This window comes from Thunnus thynnus, chromosome 9 (genome assembly GCF_963924715.1).
Source record: "Thunnus thynnus chromosome 9, fThuThy2.1, whole genome shotgun sequence".
NCBI classification, from domain to species: Eukaryota; Metazoa; Chordata; class Actinopteri; order Scombriformes; family Scombridae; genus Thunnus; species Thunnus thynnus.
The window spans coordinates 19,140,528-19,162,361 of record NC_089525.1 but is presented as its reverse complement, the minus strand read 5'-3'; the positions used below and the strand labels follow the sequence as shown (position 1 = coordinate 19,162,361).

The window sequence follows — 21,834 nt, the reverse complement described above, 5'->3', positions numbered from 1 at the left end:
AGTAGTTTTCTAAGACTCACAAACCTGATTAACTGCAAAACATTTTACCACTGTGGCTGATACTGGGCCCCAGAGGATGAACCGTTAAGAGAGGATGCACGTTGCAGGCAGAAGAAGCATATATTTAGAAGGGCATGTCCAGATGGATGGTTGAGAAGAGTTAAGATCCTGTGGTCCTTCCAGACAAACCACCTGGACATGTGGGGATAGACAAGGAATGGAAAGTCGTGCTGTGATAGACTGAGCGATGTGACAGCAACATTAATAAGAAGGAATATGAGAAGCTGGAGACATACCAGTGAAGGCAAAAGTGATCCCAACGGAAGAGGCAGGCAAGACTGTGGCCATTAATTTCTTAGATTCCAGGGAGCAAGTCATACTAAACCCTACCTGCTTCTGTCAGACGTTCTGAGCTGCACACATTTTTTAGGTGATTAACACTTAGGGCTATGTATATATGTCATAAATGTCAGTAGTCTCTTAACATCCACCCTTTTTTTTGGAATTTTCGCCTATTTGGCATACCCAAATGGAAAAGCAGAAAACAGAAGAACTTGTGAGGCTTGGTAACATCTTTTAGTTTCTGAAAATGTGCTTGTTTAGCGTGTGGCTAAAACACAACCAAAACTAAATCAGTTCAAATATGGCTCATATGGTGTTTTTGGTCCTTGTCTATAATGAATCATATTTGAATAACAATAACTAGGACATGTTTTATGCCAGAACTATGCAAATCACCACATACCTTCTAAATCTTGTCAACCACACCTGTATACAATTTCAGACCTCTAGACCCAACCTTATAAGATCTAGGGAGTTTTTAGTTTGTGGTTTCAGGGTGTCCCTGAACCTCTCCAAAACATCTCCAAGTGGCTAAATTGTGCCAATTACTTTTATTCATTACTGCATGATGCTAAGCTGCTTACAACTAGCTTAAGTGGTTGGCCGGCAACCTGGTGGATGTTAAGGAAGTTAAATTTTCAGGCAATATGTTTTAATTCTGACAGTATGCTGTGTATCTTTGCATACACAGTTGGGACTGCAGGCTATTCAGTAAACTACATCTTTTGATGATTCCACTGAATTTGGATGTTGCCATAATCATGAAAGTCGTTTAATTACTAACATTTAGTACAAAATAACCTTCCTATTTGTATGCTGATATTCTGTCATCTACACTGTAGATAACAAAAAGAAATTTAACTAACTGGAGAGATTATTTGGCCAAAGTCTGAACGTTTTGGAGTGAATTCTAGTTTTTTGTATGCAAATCCTATACTGGACTGTCTGAGAGCATGTTTAAGGGCAGTCTCTCCTTGAAGACATTCATGCACTCGGCATACACACAAAAAGTGACACAAACTGTTAAAATCCTGACAACTTTCTCAACTCTGCACACCAATCACCACGTGAAGTGGATGTGCTTGACGCATTGATGGTTTTGGAAAGTTACAAAAATTGGTGGACGCAGCCCCCCCTACCCCCCACCCCCACAACTGTGACTTGAGAAAGGTCTGGGAGTATAGGATAACCTGACAATCTGAGATAGACAATCTGACAAGGACTTAATTTGAAGCATACTTATGAGAGTGCTCCTTTGCTTTCTAGATTTGGTGGTGCATTATGGTACTATAGTAATGCTAAGGTGCTTACAGGAAGCCAAACCCCAAATCCTTGGCTTATTAAGGAAAGTAGGCTAATCTGATCTCATTCAACTTTGCCATGGAAAATTTTTGTCTCAATTTTATATATTTTGATGATTAGTGTCTTAGTATAAATGTGTTGGTAAAGTAGGTCATTGTAGACAAACTCATTGAAATTCAGTATAGCATTTAACCTATTTTACTGTTGTGCCTCTGGATATGGGTATCTTCTTTATGCTACTGTATACTGTATGCCTTGAGATGTGGTTTAAAATGCCCCTATTCATAGTAGACTAATAAAGTGTTCTTGCTGATGTTGGGTCTTTGCAAAACTTTGAAGATTTTGTAGGGAAAGCTGCAAAATGGTGGGGGACGTCAGCAGAGTTCATGAAGTACATGTTAAATGGGAGAATTCCTTCTCTCTTGTTCTATTTGAATAAATAAACTATAGGAAGGCTGAGGTGTGGTCCCACCCTTAAACTATACACAATTTGCAGTGTAGTGTACACTATGTACTAGCAGATGTATACACCTATAACACACAATGTTTAGGTCAACCGCCACAGCAAAGACTGTTTGTATAGTCCGGTAGAAATCATATTTCACACTGAATTCAGTGTGTTTATGTGTGTACATGTGTGTATGTAAGTAAATTAGTCAGTCCACCTGTTTATCAGTCTCTCTGGTCTCATTCCCGCTGAGTTGTTGGATTAGTGCGACCCACAGCTCAGACTCCATGGTAGATATTAAAGCTACCTTTGCTCCCCAGGAGACTGGGATCCAGCCATTTATTTGTTTGCACTTCAGGGTACGCAGTGTCTCTGTTGGATCACTCTGGCTCGATATGTTTTAACACTGGATGGTTATTACACCACAGGCCAGAACTGTCCACTTTGATCCACTTTTTGATCTGCTTAATCATCAAGAGAAATCTTATACTGTGTCTGATGTGCATGAAGTAAAGATGCAATAAAGACTTGAGTTACATTAAATTACATGTCAGATGGAGGAAAAACTAGGGGCGTGCATTTAAAGGCTTTCAGGTTTTCTTAATCTTCTTCAAATGCGACATTAACGTGACATCAAGGTATTCTCTTTGTCAGAATCATGAAATACCTTCAAGGCAATGTAAGTACAAGATAAACAAGTTTAGCTTTGACTATGGCTTCCTGTGAGATCACCGGTGTGACATGTGCAAACAGCAACAACAACAACAATACATGAGGCCAAATATGATGACTTGTATACAAAGGTTTTGTTGCTGAGGGATTTTTATTTGAATAGAATTTTTCATACAATGATTTTCTGAGTTTTTTCATACCTCTACTATAATACTTTTTTCATGCTTTAAATTTCAAGTGGAGCGGTGTGTACAATAATAGAATAATAACAATAAAGCTGTTTTGAGGCAAATCCTGCAGCTGCATATTATGTGGTAAGTGGGTTTAAAAAAAACTGTATTGCAACTATTGAAACATTACACCTGAGAAAATGAGTCAGAGTATTGTTTTTAGGGAGGAAAGGGAATCCATTTTTCCTCATTGTGTTCATGTCAGTTGCATTGCACTGTATTGCATCCTGTATGTGTTTTGTTGATTTCCACACAGTGCATTTCGTGTTACACGGACTTTGTCCTTGCAATTTGTACACGCAGGTATAAGATCATCTTTATTTGCTTTAGGTGATAGCTACAACTGAATTCTCTCTCCTCTCTTCCTCTCTAGCCTGGGTCGGGGCTCTGGCCATGGGGATGATCTTCCTCTGTTCACCCGTGGTCAGCATTTTCACAGACCGCTTCGGCTGTAGGAAGACAGCTGTTGGCGGGGCGATTGTGGCGTTCATAGGGCTGCTTAGTACAGCCTTTGCAGAGTGAGTTACATTCACCTAAGACATCAATCGTAAAAGTCACACTGTAAATAAACCAATCAGTCGGATGATCTGGACAATACACAGTTTGTGGTGCCAAATCAGATCCTGATGCATACACCCTACAAGCAACGTATTGGAATACATTTTTCAGTGTTAGGCACTAAACAACAGATAATTAATTCAGTCTCAATCATCATACCAACATAACAGTCATGCAGTCAGCCAACTTATACTTCATAGCTGTTAAGTAACTACAGTATATGTATGATTTGATTTAATTCAGAATAAATACTTAGATAAATATTTTTTTGTTTGACAGTTACCTTTTTTAGCCATGTTTGCTGCAGGCTAATGTCAGGGATGGCAATGTCAGTCTGTCATTTGGTTGTGCACCACTTTGGTCCAGACTGACCGCTATTGGATGGATTACTATGAAATTTTGTACAGACATTCATACATCCCAGACAATGTCTTTGAATGACTTTGACTACTCTAGAGCCACCATGAGGTTCACTTTTTAGTTATTTATTGAAATATCTGCAGCATGGTCCCCAGAGAATGAACTGTCATAACTTTTGAGCTGTTGACTTTTCAAAATTAAGCAGCTCAAAATTTAAATTTGCCCAACAACATGGTAAACATTATTCCAGCTAAACATTAACATGCTAGTGTGAACATTGTGAGCTTTTTAGTACGCTAAGGTGAGCATTTAGCTCAAATACAGCCTCACAGAGCTGCTAGCATGGCCGTAGGCTCTTAGTCTTGTTCATTTCTATACTTTAAATCAATTTCTGTGATTCCTCGGCCATGTTGCACTTTCTTGCAATCATAATTTTGATACCATAGAAGCTGCACAGAGCCAGAGGTAACATGAAGGACAATGAGACACAGCGATGCTTGTAGGTTAATTTACATGTTGTCTTGCCTTTAATGACACATCCTTTAGTAATGTTTTATTCTATGAATGTGTAGTCATGAACAAATTTCCACTATGAAGACATATAAATATTTATTGTAAAGAAAATACCAGCAGATATTCAGGAAGAAGCCTAAATCCAGTCCAAACTTGAAGGCACAAACTATAAGAGAATTATAGGTAGAAAAAGAAAGTATTTTGTTATTATTAATTGTCAGTACATAGTGTTAAAGAGTCTATATGCTCTAAAGAAAACATATCATATGCCAGAATCACATGTAATTGTTTTCTTCTCTCTGTGTTTAGCTGAAAGGTTTTAAAAAATCAAAGTATAAATATTCTTTTATTGCTTGTTTGTATTGTCATTGTTGCAATACAAGTGGTTAATTCATTGACTCATTCCATAATGATTTTCTGCTCCTATTGAACAACTTATTTTCATTTCCCTTTCTCTTCCATCCGGTCTTTTATTCCATGTCCTCTTCCTCCTCTTTGTCCTTTTTCATTTTCTCGTCTACCGCAGCTCCCTGGGCCTTCGCTATTTCACATATGGCATACTGTTCGGCTGTGGCTCCTCCTTCGCCTTCCAGCCCTCGCTGGTCATCCTCGGCCACTACTTCCGCCAGCGCCTGGGCCTGGCCAATGGCGTGGTGACGGCCGGTGCCAGCCTCTTCTCCATGGGTCTCCCTGTTTTGCTCAACAAGATGGTGGAGCCTCTGGGCCTCAGCGGGACCTTCCAGATCCTCAGCATCTTCATGCTCGTCCAGGCCCTGCTGGCGCTAACGTTCAAACCTTTACTACCTGCTGGAGGAGGCATGGGACCGCCGGGCATGGGTCCTGGTCCTGCTGAATCCCAAACCCAGCCAGGGGCCACTGCTCAGGGTGGGAGCAGGTGGAGCAAGGACTTGGCTGAGGTCAAGAAGTACTTCAACCTTCAAGTGTTTCACATTGTCACATACCGGGTGTGGGCATTTGGAGTTGCTACAGCTGTACTGGGTTACTTTGTGCCATATGTCCATCTGGTAAGAACATCTCATAGGCATTCTTGTTGTCACATTACAAGTGCTCATTGTGTATTTGTTCTTGATTCAAATTGGGTTATCTCAACTGTACAAGACTGTACAAATGTTTTAAAAGTAGTCACAAAGAGATCAATGTTGCTGTTTCTTGCGTATCTCCTGTGTGAAATCAGTTAGCTATGTCACATTTTGTTTATGTTTGATAGATGTTAATGGAAGATTGTATGTAGATACTAAGCTTTGTGTACTCAGCAGTCTTTCATTTATCTGAGCTGTGCTTAAACATTACCTAATAGGGACTACATACCATAACATTCTTGGGTATTTTTGGAATGTGACTGCTGAAATGTAGGAATCTTGCCCTCTTTATTGATATTATAGGGTTACATAAACAGCATTATGGTGTTGATTAGTGGTAGTTGTGTAACCATGTGTATGTTATAAAAATGATGTCCCTCAGCTGACTTGAAATGGCGAGAGGCAGAGAGGGAGGGAGACTGATGTCATAGCTGCACTGTTGCACCGTGGGCGGTCTGTTGCCATTTGTTTTCTTGTGGGAGAGGGCAGTGGAATGCATGTCAGCAATGTAAACGAGCAGTGAAAGCTGAAGATCTGACTCATTTCTATTAATGTGATAATTAGGTTTGTGAGAATAACTGCTGTGAGTACAATGATTAGAATCCAAATTTCAGGTACGGTGTATTTCCAAAAATACAACCTATGACCAACTTTGGCGTTAAACAGTCAGATGGCGAGATAGTGAAGGATGAGGATAAAGTGTAAAGCTGCAGCGCCGATCTGTGAAGTTGATCCTTCTCTATCCAGATGTCGGATGTTCCAGCTCCGGCCTCCCTCTGTCAGGCCTGTTGTTTCAGGCCCAGACCCAGATGTAAACACAGCCCCGGCCTTTGTATTGGCTGGACCACCTCAGGAAACCTCTCCTGTATGGCCCCTCTGTATCCCCGAACATGCCTATCCTATGGCCATTGATGAATGTAGACCCCTTCAAAGCAGAGCAAATATTTCACAAGGACCAGCATGTTCAGGAAAGACTTCAGAGAGTGGTTTCATGTTTTGGATCTGATTTGGGGGGTCAGGGCTGAGGGGAGTGGGAGGGTCTGACCTATATGCATTGGGTCTTCCTGTCCTGCTGTTCCAAAGGTCTGTAGATGAAGACATTTTGTTATTCTAAGACCTTGACTTTGGGGTTATGGATGGACAATTCCTCCACTCTACCAAATGTACACCCACTTGCTGAGTTCATTCACCTTTTAGGCACAAAAACACACAAAAAAGTTCATCAGCAGGTTGTGTGATATAGTTATGAGCTCATCCATTAATGGTAGCTTCTTTCTTGAGTTTCTCCCATAGCACAAACACACTGACCACCGTACAAACAGCCAACTCTTTTCTTTTTGTGTCTCAGATAAACTTTGTGGAGGAGCGGTTCAAGGGGACCCAGAAGGAATGGGTGCTGCTTGTGTGCATAGGAGCTTCATCTGGAGTGGGACGCCTCGCTTTCGGCAAGATTGGAGACCTCATTCCTGGTCTTAAAAAAATCTACATGCAGGTGAGGAAACGTGTGAGGGTAGAGAATTTGGGCCGTCCACTTCTTTAATGTTTTGCACGTTTCTGTGTCAGCTCATGCAGTTAAAAGTAATACGTGGGGCTGGAGCATCGACTTGAGACTGAAAACAGCACAGCTAAATCTCTAATATTACCTCCAGTGTCACTTTTTAGCCTGTTAGTAATGTGTTTGCCATAAGTTGACTGCTTTGGGGTGGCAGCAGCGTCGGCCTAGGGGGGGATGCGCTTAGCAAAACCCAAAATGCTATTGATTTCTGAATGAATGGATATTTAGGGTTATTTTTGGCATTAAAAGATTTTTTCAGACCTGTACAGTTATAGGGGAAACACTGGTAATCAATTTACAATATGACAGTGAATTTTATCTTTGTTTTCTCATTTCTAATTTGTGAACCTCATTTTTTAAAACATCTCTAAAAGCTTGAAAAATGGGTAATTTGTCATGTAGTCTTGCAAAAGCAATAGAACAGTGTGTTTAATAGAGAAAATATTCCAAATAAAAATTCCATACAGCAACTTTAACCAAAAGAAAACCTCATATATGGCTGGACCGTGTATGTTCAATGTGTGAAATTGTGGCCAGTTTGTTACAGGGATAGTCAGTGGTAGTGTCTATAATGTGAATTCCTGGATATTAAATGTTCACCTGCAATTTTCTGTAGTGGTCCCAGTAATATTTGCTGTTAAAGTGTACTGAAGTAGCATGTCACATGACATGGTTAAGCTATGTTTTAGTAAAAAAAAAAAGTTATGAATGCAGTTGCAAGAACAATACTTTCCACTCATATCTTAAGATGTTTGATTGGAAAGAGAACTTATTGTAATTGTAATAATTCTAACTATCCTAATTATCTGTTCACTCACCCAGCTATTTCATCTGTTTCTATCTGTGGATGTCTTGTTTTTCTATGACTCACCCTGTATTGAGTGTTTTTGTTTTTGAGTGGTTGTTATTTGGTCCCTCATGCCTCTTGGCGCATGGAGAGCTGTTTTCTCTCCTACTCTGCTCTATGCTGGACTGTTACAGTGCATAACCAGATGTTTAATTTGAAAGAGAACTCATAATGAAGCAAATGACACTCAGTAATAGTAAATGATAGAGTTTATTATTTATTCAGTATATTATACAGTTTATACACGGTGAAAGGTATGAACATGACATACAGTACAGTATGTAAAGTTGAAAGTATTCTGTTTTTTTATTGGGGCATGTGTATTAAAAGAATACATGATATAATTGGTGTGTAGCAATATATTAATATGTAGTAGGATGATTAGTAATTATGTAGAGGAGAGAGAGAGATTAAAGATGATGTAGTTGGGTTGTTAAGAAAGGGGTGAAGATCATGTAGAACAAGAAGTTGAGTGTAATTCTTTTCTATATGTTGATGAGTTTAGGTTGTATTACTTTATGTAATTCTTTAAGAGGTTCCCATAGTATGATAATCCACTTATGAGCTATAAAGAAGGAAGAAAAGAATGCAAAGTCCAACAGAAAAACCTATAAAGAAGAAACAAGTGTTACATCACAGTAGACAGAAGTTTGTGCACTCAGAATGTGAAGGTATATACGTTTATCACACATTAAATTAGGAAGCCTACCTGGGGCTAGCTATACAAGGCAGCTTGTAGAAGAGATGTAAAATCTTTTGCGGCCATCTCAATGGAGCGAAGTTGTTGCTTGGAGCAAGTAGGCAAACATCAGGAGTGAGACGAGGGTCATCAACATGGTATACTTCCCTTCGCAAAGCATCAGCATCTCCTCCAGGTGTACACATGAAGCTGAACCAGCCCTCTGGTGTGGCACCATAGCCGTCCATAAAGGATCTCAAATGTGAGTCACCAATGACAAGAACAAACTGGAATAGAAGATAATATGTTGTTCATCAACGCCTAAAAATATTAAAATACTCATGTGTTTTTCAAGCTAACAAACTGGACAAATAAGTAATCAGAGCATCTTTACAAAATAATCTTACCTCTTTTTCATTGGATCGATTTTTGCCTGGGTAAAAAGTCTTGTGCACATAACCACTGATCTTAGACAAAGGCCACTGCAAGACCTAGTGGTGCAACCCCATACACTGCTGTGAAAACAAAAAGGGCCATTACACATCAGGAAAGAATTTCATTAAACATAGTACACATGGCAGCTAGTAACCGTCATCGCAGATTTTGCAGCACTTACTAACTCTTTCTATTACATTGTATCTGCCTATTCAATGATCAACATATGTGGCTGTAGTTGTTGCAAGAGATATGTAAATATTGAGCAATCACAAGTCATGCTACTGACTGACAAACTTCTAAAATTGTGTTATTTTCTGCTCTAAGTTTGAATGTGTGTGTGTGTGTGTGTGTGTGTTAAATGTCTCAGCCAAATTGTATTTTGTCATAAAATACAAGTCCCACAAGATGGCGGTTGCTACATTTAAAGTAGCGTATGGAAACCGTGAAAGCCACAGATTTTTACACACAATCCTGCAGGTGTAACAAAAAAAACCAAACAGAACAAATGAGAGCAGATCAGAAAACAAAGAGGCTTCATACGAAAATATGACTAAATATAATTATCAAACAGAGAGAATTACAAATAATGGCCCGTCTTTAATATAATCCTGCTTCAATAAAGGCCTGGAAGTTACGATAGTTAATCGCCAACATGTCGGCCAGTTTGGCCGAAAATGCGGCCACATTGTTCACACAAGCTAAAGCACGGTCAGTGTTGCCAAAATCATACAAGTTAAAGCATGGTCCACGTCGCCGAAATCATACAAGTTAAAACATGGTCAGTGTTGCTGAAATCATACAAGCTAAAGCACGGTCAGTATCACCGAAATTCCTGAAGTTTTGGGAACAAAATGCAGCCACATTGTTCATACAAGCTAAAGCACAGTCATGTAACTGCAATTTCTGGTAAATGTCTAACATACTAATGAAGCATTTTAATTTCCTTGGAGAGATGAACAAAATGGTCTGGATAGACAAAATGGTCTGGTCGATGAATTCAGAGGTCTTTAGTCTTCAGGTGGTAGTATCCAAGAGCAGCAAAATATTCCGTTCTCAGTTATGATAAATTTGGAATAAGCTGCTGTCAATGAGTAGGACTGCCATAAAAGCCCCCTGAGGACGTAATAGAAAACTGTTTGCACTGATTAATTTGAAAGTGCAACGGCCAATGGGGAAACTCCAACATTCAGCTGACCAATGGTGTAACTTCATCAGTCAGTCAGTCAGTCACGGACACTCGTGTTTGTAGGGCTGGCCCTGCTGTTGCAGTCAAGCCAAAAAGAAGACACGGGGTTAAATATTAACATTTGTGTTTTGAGGCACTTTTTTTTGAACTGTTAATATGCACTTTGCCTTTGTTTTACCCACCCCTCTGGCACACACACAGACACACACAGACACACACACACACTGAACCAAAGTGTATTTAATATTTTTCTAGTCAATGGGTTATTTAGTGTGAGTGTTGAACATTGCATCTATTTAGAATTGGAGTTGCTTAAATCTTGTTAGTTGTTATTAGGCTGCAGATAAACATAACTCAGATCCTAATTTGCACCCACTTACAGTACCAGAATGAAAAGGCGCTTTTGTGTTGCCAGAAGAATTACCCGGCTGGATAGCGGTAGGGATGATTCAGTTCAGAGCTGTTTGAGAGGTGAATACAAACAGGCTTTGTCATTTCTTGCTGGTGTACATGTTGTTCCTGCTGAATACAAACACCACAAACACTGATTTTACTCTTCATGTTAATTACTAAAATAATTTTGTTACATGCATCTTTGAAATTTTCAAATCTGTATATATACATTTGCAATTTGCAATGCACTGTTGGCCACTTAGATTGTGCAAAATAATGTTTTCTATCGACAAAGAGAATGTGTTTACAGCGTGCTGCTCGATATTTTCGATGAAAAGGCTTTTTCTTTCTTATATCCAGAGTTTAACACTCCGTTGGTTTCTTGTACAATGTGGTAATTGTGAAGGGAATTACAGTAACACCTTTTAGCTCATTGTTATGGCAAAGAACCTACCTTCTCACGAACTCTGAGCTCAGTGTAATACGGCGCTCTGCAGCAACTAAGAATAACTTGAAGCACAGATCTAGCAACTATACAACAGATGATGAGATTGAGATATAGTGGTGGTAATACCAGCCTCCTGCATACTAGCAACTCAAGCTAACCATGCCCACAAGGATCAAAACCAGTGTTTTACATTGTTGCATTTTTGGCTGGACTGCAGTGGACCAGCCCTGTAAACACGAAAGTCTGTCCCTGACCGACTGACTGATTGATTGATGAAGTTACACAATTGGTTGGCCAAATGCCACCATTTGGACCATACACGGTCCAGCCATGTAATGGGTTTTGACCCAGTCTTGTTTACACATTTAAAGGAAAATGGCAGCTCCTGTATTTGAAAAAAGATCAGCATGGTTGATATTCTACATCAGTTTCTTGGCAACAAATTATTTTCAGCCCTTTTTCCTCTATCAGATCAACTTCTGTGTAGCTGCCTCGTCATAGGTGAATCAGTTTGCCTTAATCAGATTTTCTTTCTACTCAAATACTTTATGTAGGTTTTTATGAAGTCCCCAGAGTACCTGGAGGGTACACTCGGTAACAAAATGATCACAATGAGACAAAAAGTCTGGAGGCCAGTTCTCCATACACGAGCAGTCAGCAGATGTAATGCAGGAATAAAAAAAGGAGCCAACTAAAAGCAGGCTGTATGTTCTCCCATCATTTACTGCCATCAGTGCTTCTGTTGGTATTAAAGAAATCAAACACAGGCAGCAGGCAAACACATACACCTGCATAAGAACAGGGGAGATGAGGGAAGAGACGACAGAAGAGAAAAAGAGAGGAGTTTGTACAATAAATAATGGATAAAGACAACAAAGAGTTTAAAAGCATGTTAATACAGTGTGTTCCTCTTGTCTGTTTTAGGTGGTGTCCTTCATGGCTCTGGGCCTGATGTCCATAATGATTCCTCAGTGTTCGGTGTTCGAGGGGCTGGTGGTTGTGTGTGTGTTCCTGGGGCTCTGTGACGGATGCTTCCTTACCATGATGGCTCCCATAGCGTTCGAGCTGGTGGGGCCCATGCAGGCTTCGCAGGCCATAGGCTACCTTCTAGGCCTCATGGCTTTTCCCATGACAGCAGGTCCACCAATCGCTGGTGAGAAAATCCTTGCCTCCCTCTTTTTGTCCTTTTTTTTGGTCAGTTTTTTCCCCCTAAACACAACACATCACTGACTTGTACAGAGCGATCCTGCACTGACTTTGGGATGTTGGCAGCAACAGCGCGCAACAAGCTGATTTATATTAGCAAAGTAAAACAGTCAAACAACGATAGAAAGAATGTAGAAAGTAAAGGTAAGACAAATGCGTGGCTGGACAGATTGTACTTTGGATTTTATTTAGAGAGGTGTGGGCTTGCAGCCAACTGCAAGCTGTCTCCAGGGATTTGTCTTCAGGAAAAAAAGAGAGCATACAGGGCCAGATCTCAGTACTTAACTCCCTCCACGTCTCCCCTGCCTCCTACCTCTCTCGTCCGTCGTTCTTCTCTCCAGCTGCCTCCCTATGTTATTAATCTTTACAATAATAACAGGAGTGTATATAAGACTGAGGGCAGAACATTAATTTGATGACTCAGGCTTCCTCATGCTCTCTCTTGCCAACCTCTTTAAGCTCTCACACATACCTGGACTGCTTTAACTACCAACACTCTACCCTCCCTTTGTGGCCTCAGCTCAGCAAAATAGAGCTTTCAGAGATTCTGAAGGTGAATATCAATTATTTGACATATTTGTTCAAACTCTGATTCACAAATTCAAGCTGCTGAATTAATCAAAGCAGACTCTCATTTTATTAAAACGATTTCTTCTTTAGATAACATCTTGGGAGAATGCAATATACTGACATTTATTAATGACTTATGCCCACACAGGAATGTCCCTGGGGATATAAGACTCACATTTTCTTTCTAGCTTTTCTTCTCTTTATCTGACTTATATTTTTTATATTTTATCTGACAATATTTTTTGGATGAAATGTGACTTATTTTAGGAGGCAAAAACATTGCTTCTCACATTTTTTAAAGTATAGTTTCACATATAACTAGTTAGTTGATTTTGCTTCTTTTTAGAGGAAAAAAACCCACTTTGTTCCCTCCCCTGTTGTTCCCAACAGATCCTGCTCATTTTATTCCTGGAAGGGATTTATAGTATCTAGAACATGTGGGATGCCACTTTAGGAGGCTAACTAACCAAAGGATTGCACTATTTGTGTTGGCACACAATGGCCTGCATTCAGACATAAAGTACAGTATAGCGCCATATGGTTTCAATTTTCTTTTTGAGTCACTACAGATGCAGATGTTCTCGCCTGTAGTCAAAGGCTCCTCAAAGTCTGAATGAGATTATCACTGTACCAACATATGTTGTCCTGTACAGTCTGTACAGTTCAAGAGCAAGAATGCATACATAACAGGCAACAATGTAAGTGTGCACCCCTTTCACTGCTGCTCACACACTCAGCGGTAGATTAAACATATGGTGCAGTGTCTTAAACCTGTTGACCCTGCTTTGTCACTGTAGGTACTTATTGTCTGCTTTACCTCATGTATGAAGAGAAATATTGAATGTGAATATGTTAAAGACAGGGTGAACGAGTATGGGAACAAGTATGGACCCAGATCTATCTCATCTGACAGTTTGAAAATGTACAACCAATTTATTGTAGCCATATGTATTAATAGGTTATAATAAAACCTAACATACTTTCATGAGAAAACCATTTGAGAATAATTAAAATGAAAGGCATTTTTCTAAAGATGTCAAATGTCTTTGAAAAATATACAACAGACTCAGCCAAAATTTGCCAACCAAATCTAAGGAAATTTCACAATATTCAGAGTTGAAAATGTCATGTTTTACTTATACACTCTGCAGTACACTGCCCAAATCACTGCAGCAAGGTGAGACATTAAGCCACAAGAGGTCAGCAAAAACGAGATTTCCAGGTGGTGTTACATTTAGAGCTGCAACAATCAGTGAATTAATCAATTAGTTGATTATCAGAAAATTAATCTCAACTGCTTTGATAACCAAATAACCATTTTCGTAATTTTTTAAGCAAAAATGCCAAACATTTGCTTCTCAATTGTGAGGATTTTGTTTCTTTCTCCTCTGTGATGGGAAACTGCATGTCTTTGGGTTTTGGACTATTGACAAAATGAGACATTTGAAGGCATCAACTGGGCATTTTTCACTATTTTCTGACATTTTATAGACAAAACGACTAATTGATCAATCAATAAAAACAAAATTCAGCAGATTAATCGATAAAGAAAATAGTTACATTGCTCTTTTAGGGGAACAGTTCAACATTTTGGGAAGTATGCTTATTTGCTTTCTTTCCAAGAGTAAAATGAGAATATTGATACCCCTCTCATGCCTGTGCATTAAGTACAGATCTGGGGTCAGAATGTGATTAGCCTAGCTTAGCTGAAAGACTGAAAGCAGGGGGAAACAGCCTGCCAAAAATGTGCCTACTCGCACATGTAAAGCTGACTAATTAAAATGTTGTATATTGGTTTTTGTTTTTTTTCTGAACACAAACAAAATGTAAAAATGAAAGTTTGAGGTTACAGGGAGAGTTGGGTGCTGGAACTGTTTGGCTAACAGCACAGATGCCAGTTTTGTTGTCAGTTTAGACCTCAGTTTTTGTATAGATTGAGCAAATGAGATTCAACATTCTTTTAGTGAGCTTTAGAGATGGTGGTTGGCATTGTTTTGATTTTTATAGAGAGCCAAGCTAGTTGTTTCCCCCCCTGGTTCCAGTCTTCAAGCTAAGCTAAGCTAATCGCCTCCTGGCTGCAACTCTGTACTTAACACACAGACATGAGATCAATCTGCTCATCTAGCTTTTGTGGAAAAAAAACGTACCTTCTGAAATGTTGAACTGTTTTTATGAAAAGATCTATCTAAAGATCTATCTTAAGTAGACATTGTGCTTCCTTGATTAAAGACAGGATAACATGAACTGTGTCCCGCTGCCTCCACTGCTCAGGTCTCCTACGTGATTACTTTGGAAACTACACGGTGGCCTTCTCTCTTGCTGGGGTGCCTCCTATGGTGGGGGGCGTGGTGCTGTTCTTTGTGCCCCTGATACACCGCAGGCTCCAGCGAGGCCAGGCGGTGTCATCACCGGAAGAGACGTCCACGACTGCCCACATGTTGCCCACCGGCCATCCAGCGGGGGAGCCCAAGAGCTGCTCCAACGGAGACATCCTGCCTGGCTATACTGACGTAGAGACACACATCTGAGTCGCAGCGTACAAAGGTAACATACGTGTATACACGTCATATATCTTCACCTGGAAAAACATATTTCTCCCTCTTATATTTTACTTTCCATTTGTTGTTTTTTCCCAGGGATTCAGCCCACCAGCACCTTTTCTCATCCTTAGATTGCCCTCCAATCATGGACCGATCCTGTTGGCTGATCTTTAACCTCTCACCCTCCTGGACCCTCAAATGTCTGTTTGTTATTTTGATGTGGAGCAAAATTGAAAAGGGCGCTCTGGCTGGAAGCCACAGAGAGGAAGATAAGAAGTCACACAGTGTAAGATGATGGAAATGATTGAGGAGGATAAGCACAACACAGTCTCAACTGGGATCGTTTAATCAGAGGGGACTCTGTAGTAACACATACCTCCAAGAGGAAAGAAATGAAGAAAATTTTAACCGACAGTGGTAGTTTATGATTTCACAGTGTTTATCTTGCTACCTTAGCTTTCTGAAGCTGTAAAATATTACTATGCTTTGTTTTTAGATTCCATATAAGACAATGTTAAGATAAAGAGGCATATAAAATAAGAATTAGTGAAGGGATGCATTCACACATTCACTGCTTTGTTCTACTCTACTCTAATCTACTGCCCGCATTTTCCGCCACGACAGCTACAAGAGACACATCTGTTGCAAATGTTATGGGAGGTAACGGACGATTCTCCTCAGAGATCAACCACCAGACACAATCACCTCAACTCAACCGCACACTGTGCCACACTGTACTCACAGCCAGGGTTCAAAACCCTTAGCGACATAGTTTCAGCTACTCAACCAGCCTGCCTGCATTAGAGACAGATGTGTGATTGTGGCAGCTGTTGATGACTCTGTACCAGGAAATCCGATTCACACGTCTTTCACCCTAGAGTGTTTGATTTAAAAAAAAAAAAATGGTTTTCTGTGATTTTGCAGCTTGTTGCAGGTTAATTTATGCAGTCAACGTTAGTAGAGATGAGTCATGAGGGCATTGTGATTCGTGTGAATTAATGAAACTTTACAGTTGTTACAAGGTCTTCTCACGAGCCTTAAATTTCAGCTTCTTTTTTCTCCGTGTCAAACTGTTCTTGTTATGGCTTTGAAAACACAACTAGCTTTTGTGTAGTGTACATACTGTATACTCGTTCAAGTGGAAAGAGTTGGAATCATGCAACAAAAGATCGGCTGCTGGTAGCGTATATTTTCTTCATGCTCTGAGAAGGCATTTTTTTTATTGTTTTATTTGGACCTTTTTCCTTTGTGTGAATGTGTGTGTGTGTGTGTGTGTGTATGTGTGTGTGCATGTGGCACCTTTTCATCCACATTTCTGATAGTAGAGGCATTATATAACATGAAACTACTACGTTACAACCTGTTGATGCTGTTGAAACTGCCGAATCTCACAGATAATCCAGTCCAGGCTGATGATTTGCTGCTTTAGGTCAGTGAGGGCATCACAATCAAAACTTCACGGCCTTGTTGAGATATTCCCTCAAGAAGGCAGTTCGCAGTTACTGTTATGTTTCATAAACGTTTGGACCACTTACCTCTGCACTCTTAGATTACAAGTTCTCTTGAACAATCGACTTTAATGAACAGATGTGAAAGTAGAGTTGCAATAATTGACAGTTTGTTTGAGTTACACTCTGTAATTATTATATGCATAACTGGAGAGCAGAGAGGGTATTGGGACACAGTAAAGGAAGGAAATGCCCTTGCACCATAATTAACTCACAATGTGTCCAGGTGGTATTCTTCTCTGTAAGTTTCCTTCTTGGCTTTCACTGCTGTTATTCAGTTAGCTTCTGTGTTGCAACACTTTAGGGCCTAAAAGTTATACAAACCTCGCTGCTGAGGGTAGTTTTTGAGGGCATAATGCCATAGGACAAACAATAGGAAACATACACCTACAGTATACCTCATTAATCAAACAATTCTCAGCAATCCAGTTGAACACGTTGACATTCTTCATAAACTTTATATTCCCACTGCTCTGTGTAGTGATTTGTTAATGCAGTTGGAATCAGGTCTCAGAGCCTCGAAGCTGCCAAACGCCTGTTTTCAATCCACCTCGCTTCCTCTAAACCCTTGTTTAGTGGCTGTTTAGGTTCCACGAAAAGGTGGAAATGTCAAACGTCCATACATTCATCATATAGCAGTTGGTATATAATCAGTTGGTATATAATCAGTTTATAGATTTATCCTTCCTTCTTATTTTGCTTTTATGTCCGTTTGATCCGTTGTTCTTGATCCTCACCATTCCTGCTCTCTGTCACCTTTTCTGACATATTTACTAGTTATCAACAATTTCTCTTTATCATTGAAGACATGCAGTTATATAAATGTCTCATATCCATAACTAAACAACGATAAGCATCGGAGACCCATACAAGATTTAAAATGTGTAAAGCATGTTTGAAAGCAAAAACATAGGCCTCTAGTTTGACTGAGGTAGTGTTAAATTTTATGGGAAAGTTATAGTAAAAAATATGATTTTATATATATATATATATATATATATATACACATATATACATATATATATATATATATATATATATACATATAAAGAAAAAGGGTAGGGGTAGTTAAAAAGTATGGGCTGCGTGAGCTGTTCGTGTACCAGGAATATAAGCTAGTGATATCATGAATCTTCATCACAGTAAATCATAACGTGTATTTTTGAGAATCCATCCACCTCTAAACTAAACAAAATCACATTGACCAGAACATACAGCTCCTGCACAGTAATCTCTTCATTTGCAGTATTTTCTCTTTTATTTTGCTTCCTTTAACCGAATCTTCTCCTGCGTAATTATCAACTGTGAAATGTGTTGCAGCTTATAGTGTATCTCTGTGTTATGAACGCTGCAGGAGACGGCAGCCAACAGCAGAACTGCATGAAAAATGTAATTTTACTCACCATAAGCACTGGACTGCATCCACTAACAATGTAAAGAAAAGGCCGGGTGTTATTGACTGATTGCACCAGTTTACTGCTGTCAAACTTGAGGCCTGTGTCACTTAAAGTCCCAGAATCTCGCAAATGAAAGAGTGAATGAAAACTACTACAATAATAACAAAGTAATGGCTACCAGAGGACTTACCCTCTGGCAGCCATATTGGAGGACCCCAGCCTTTTGGTTAACAGCGGCTATAAAAGGCTGATTGTGTTTCTATGCACAAGACGAATGCGTCTCAACATTTTAATGGAATTGTGAAAAAAATGTTGACTGTGAATTTTTTTTTTCCTTTTTTTTGTGTTGAATGTGTTGTCACCTTGTTACAGTAGCTAGCAGCTTTCCGTCACTTTTGTTTGTCTTTTTAATGAAGAGACTAGGACTAAAAGTCAAGACATTTGAGTGACAGCAGCAGTAACCTCAATCTGAAAACAAATCTGCCTTATCAGACCAGTCTGAACAGCATTACTGAATTTGCCCAACTGCGATCCAGTCCTCCACTGGACCGCCGCGACGGCATCTGAGTTCGTCGCTAGATTTGACACACAACTGCAAAACCTGTAGTGTGAATTTTTTCAGATCTTAACGCGAGTTTTATTCATGATTTTCCATTTTTTTAACTGTTGTTTTCAATGTAGGTGATTTTCAGTCATAGATCAATATGAACCACCTCCTCACGGGATTTCACCTGAGTCAGCTTCACCCATTTCACCCACCCATTTTCTGGTCAGAACCAGCTGAGGTGGTTATTACTCTACTGTAGATTCAAATAAAGGAAACTGACATGTATCAACGTATTGTATGTACTTTATATACTTTTGTAATGGTTTTTAATTAACCATGAGATGGTTTATTGTTTTAATTTGTTTTTAATGATTGATTTTTATTTGTTGGTGTTTTTAGTGATACAATTCAATGACTACTGGAAAAAGAAGAACTTTTGAGTTAGTTTATCTGTTCGGATTAAAGTAATACATAAAAGTGAAGGAGTTGAATGAATGAAGAATGATGACAGTATGTCTGGATGGTTGCATGGTGTCTGCTGAACCAGTGTTTGGCTTGCCAAAGTCTTTTTGTCTATGCAGCGCTGCGGGGGCTCACAGTCCACTTCCTGCGACCGCTTCACTTTCTGAAGTCTGAACATGTCAAATTCTGAATGATGAATGTTCACTTGGACTCAAGTTTGCATTTGTCTCCTGTAGCACTCGCTTGTATGTTACCTGAACCATATTCTATTAACACTACTACTTGTAATGGTTTTTAAGAGGTTTTTTTTCTAATAATTTGAAAGATTCTGAACTTTTGTTGGACTTTTATCTGTTTTCCCTCACAAAATGGAGAAAATGTCACTTTCTCTCTTGTTGGTGCTTGCCTATGACACACAGTATACAGGTCAGAGCACCAGAGAGGCACATTCAGCATCTAAATAAAGACAGACTTATAACAAACACTGCCCTACACATGAATAATTAAGCTTAGTTGATGCATTCTTCCAAAACCAGTTCAAATCTGATCAATTTAACTCAAATCAACATATTTATACTACATGTATTAACAAGTAATGTGTCAATCTTACTTATATAATCAGTTTATAATATGCAGATCTCTGTTGCTCAGCTCCTAGAAAACTAAACTTGCCTCTCAGTTTCACCTCATTAGACTTTCCCCCTGGCTGAAAAAGAACACTCAACAAAGACAATCCGAGCTATTGCAATATGGAGTCTTGTTATTCTACTCTGCAATGTGCTGTTTCTCTGCTCCTCTGACCTCGATCTTCGCTTACTGTTTAACTGGCGGGCTTTTCCTTGGCCTAAAACCATATAAAACAAGATGTGAAACAGGATAGCTGAAGGTCTATATATTATGCTGAGCCATGATTTAGCAAAAGTCCAACACCTCACACAGACAGAATACTTAAATAATGCCAGTGCCGTTGCCAGTTCCAGTCATCAGTGATATTTTTGTTGTTTTTTACTGCCATTTTTACTGCCACGTGAATAATGTGTAGACCTTTATATGTTCCATATGTTCTAGAAACCTGCACATTTTTCATTATATTGACTGTAAGCATCATGTTTTTCCAACTTTTGCTGGTGATATATTCTCACATATGTTTCTGTATGGTCCAGGCCTCCCTGCAGCCTTACATGTTATAGTATGAGTCGTATTTTTGTGCGGGGCTCTGCTAAACTTTCCTGTTCTAACCTCCAGTAAGGTTGCTGCAGTAAACCTCTATTGCCTCTCTTCACTTCTTACAGCTGTTGGCTTCTGTTCTACCTTTTTTATATCACACGATTTCTGTTTTAGTCATTTTACAAAAATGTTCTAACAAGGCCAGTTACATCACAAGATCTGAAATTAAGTCATGCTGCTAGAAAATTAATGTAATTTTTGTGGGTTTTTTTTTTTTTTTTGGTCAAAGTAATTTTGAATCTGTATCAAAAAAGAGGCAAATCTTTTTCTATTAAACCAACAATAAAGACGTAATATGAAAACAACCCTTGCTGTAGTTGCCGGTGACTCTTTTGTTGGCTTTTTTGTCCACTTCCGCATGAGACGCTGCAGGTGTTTTCGATTGCTGGAGATTAACCCCAGACCCCTTTCATAAAGACGTGGCAATTCAAAAAGTGAAACGCAATACTCTGTACTGTTGGGGACACACTGAATGTGTCTTCAAATGTGTGATCTACTTGTTATCACCACAGCAACATGGCTGAGTTCATTCAGGCATAAAGTCCTCCCATGACTCCTACACTAAGAAACTATGATTTTTACAGTAACTAACTGGCAGCAATTGACAAGTAACTTACTGTAAAATAAATTACAGTAAGTTTACTGTGTTTATATTTACACTAGAAACATTGTAACTGTAAAATGAAACAGTAATTTGATGATACTGTGTAAGATTTATTGGGTTCTATTGGCAGAAATGGAATATAATATTCTTAAGTATGTTTTGATAGGTGTATAATAAGAATTGTTAGCTTAGAATGTGCCCGTTATATCTACACAGGGAGCGGTCATGGATGTATCATAAGAGCTGGATACCAGACCGAAAATGGTGCCTATTCAGTCCAATAAGAATTATTCAGCTGGCGCATATGCCAAAAAAAGTTTCTAGCTTCTGTGTTGCTCACTGAATGAGTGCCCACGAGTTCCCTCTCGCCCCTTAGACTTTACATTGTGGTGACGTCATGGATTTTTAAATCACTTTTCTCTGCTTGAGGAAAGTTTTACAAATATGAAACCATAAAAGCCCAGAACAGACAAACCAAACACTGGCTCTAGAGAGGGCCTTTTGCATTTTTCGCAAGTTTCTCAGCCACCATAGGTTCTCTTACATGCTTGGATGGGGAGGGAGAAGGATTGGTATTCAGTTGGTTGCAATCTCACCACTAGATGCCACTAAATCTTACACACTGGTCCTTTAATGTCATTCTTGCAAGTCACTGTTTAATTCAGCTCTATGTGAAGCACGCAGCAAACTTCAATATTGAAT

At 39.3% G+C, this 21,834-nt stretch overlaps 1 protein-coding gene across 1 annotated transcript in view; it reads left to right on the top strand.

Moving 5' to 3' along the window:
• slc16a2 (solute carrier family 16 member 2) overlaps positions 1 to 20,833 on the top strand; it is a 30,710-nt gene extending 9,877 nt beyond the window's left edge. The window contains exons 2-7 of the mRNA XM_067599427.1: positions 3,368 to 3,512; positions 4,952 to 5,450; positions 6,874 to 7,017; positions 11,996 to 12,224; positions 15,119 to 15,391; positions 15,484 to 20,833. Of these exons, the coding sequence (XP_067455528.1) occupies positions 3,368 to 3,512; positions 4,952 to 5,450; positions 6,874 to 7,017; positions 11,996 to 12,224; positions 15,119 to 15,375 (1,274 nt within the window). The 3' untranslated portion in view covers positions 15,376 to 15,391; positions 15,484 to 20,833. The remainder of the gene's footprint in view (positions 1 to 3,367; positions 3,513 to 4,951; positions 5,451 to 6,873; positions 7,018 to 11,995; positions 12,225 to 15,118; positions 15,392 to 15,483) is intronic.
• Positions 20,834 to 21,834: the final 1,001 nt, after the last annotated feature.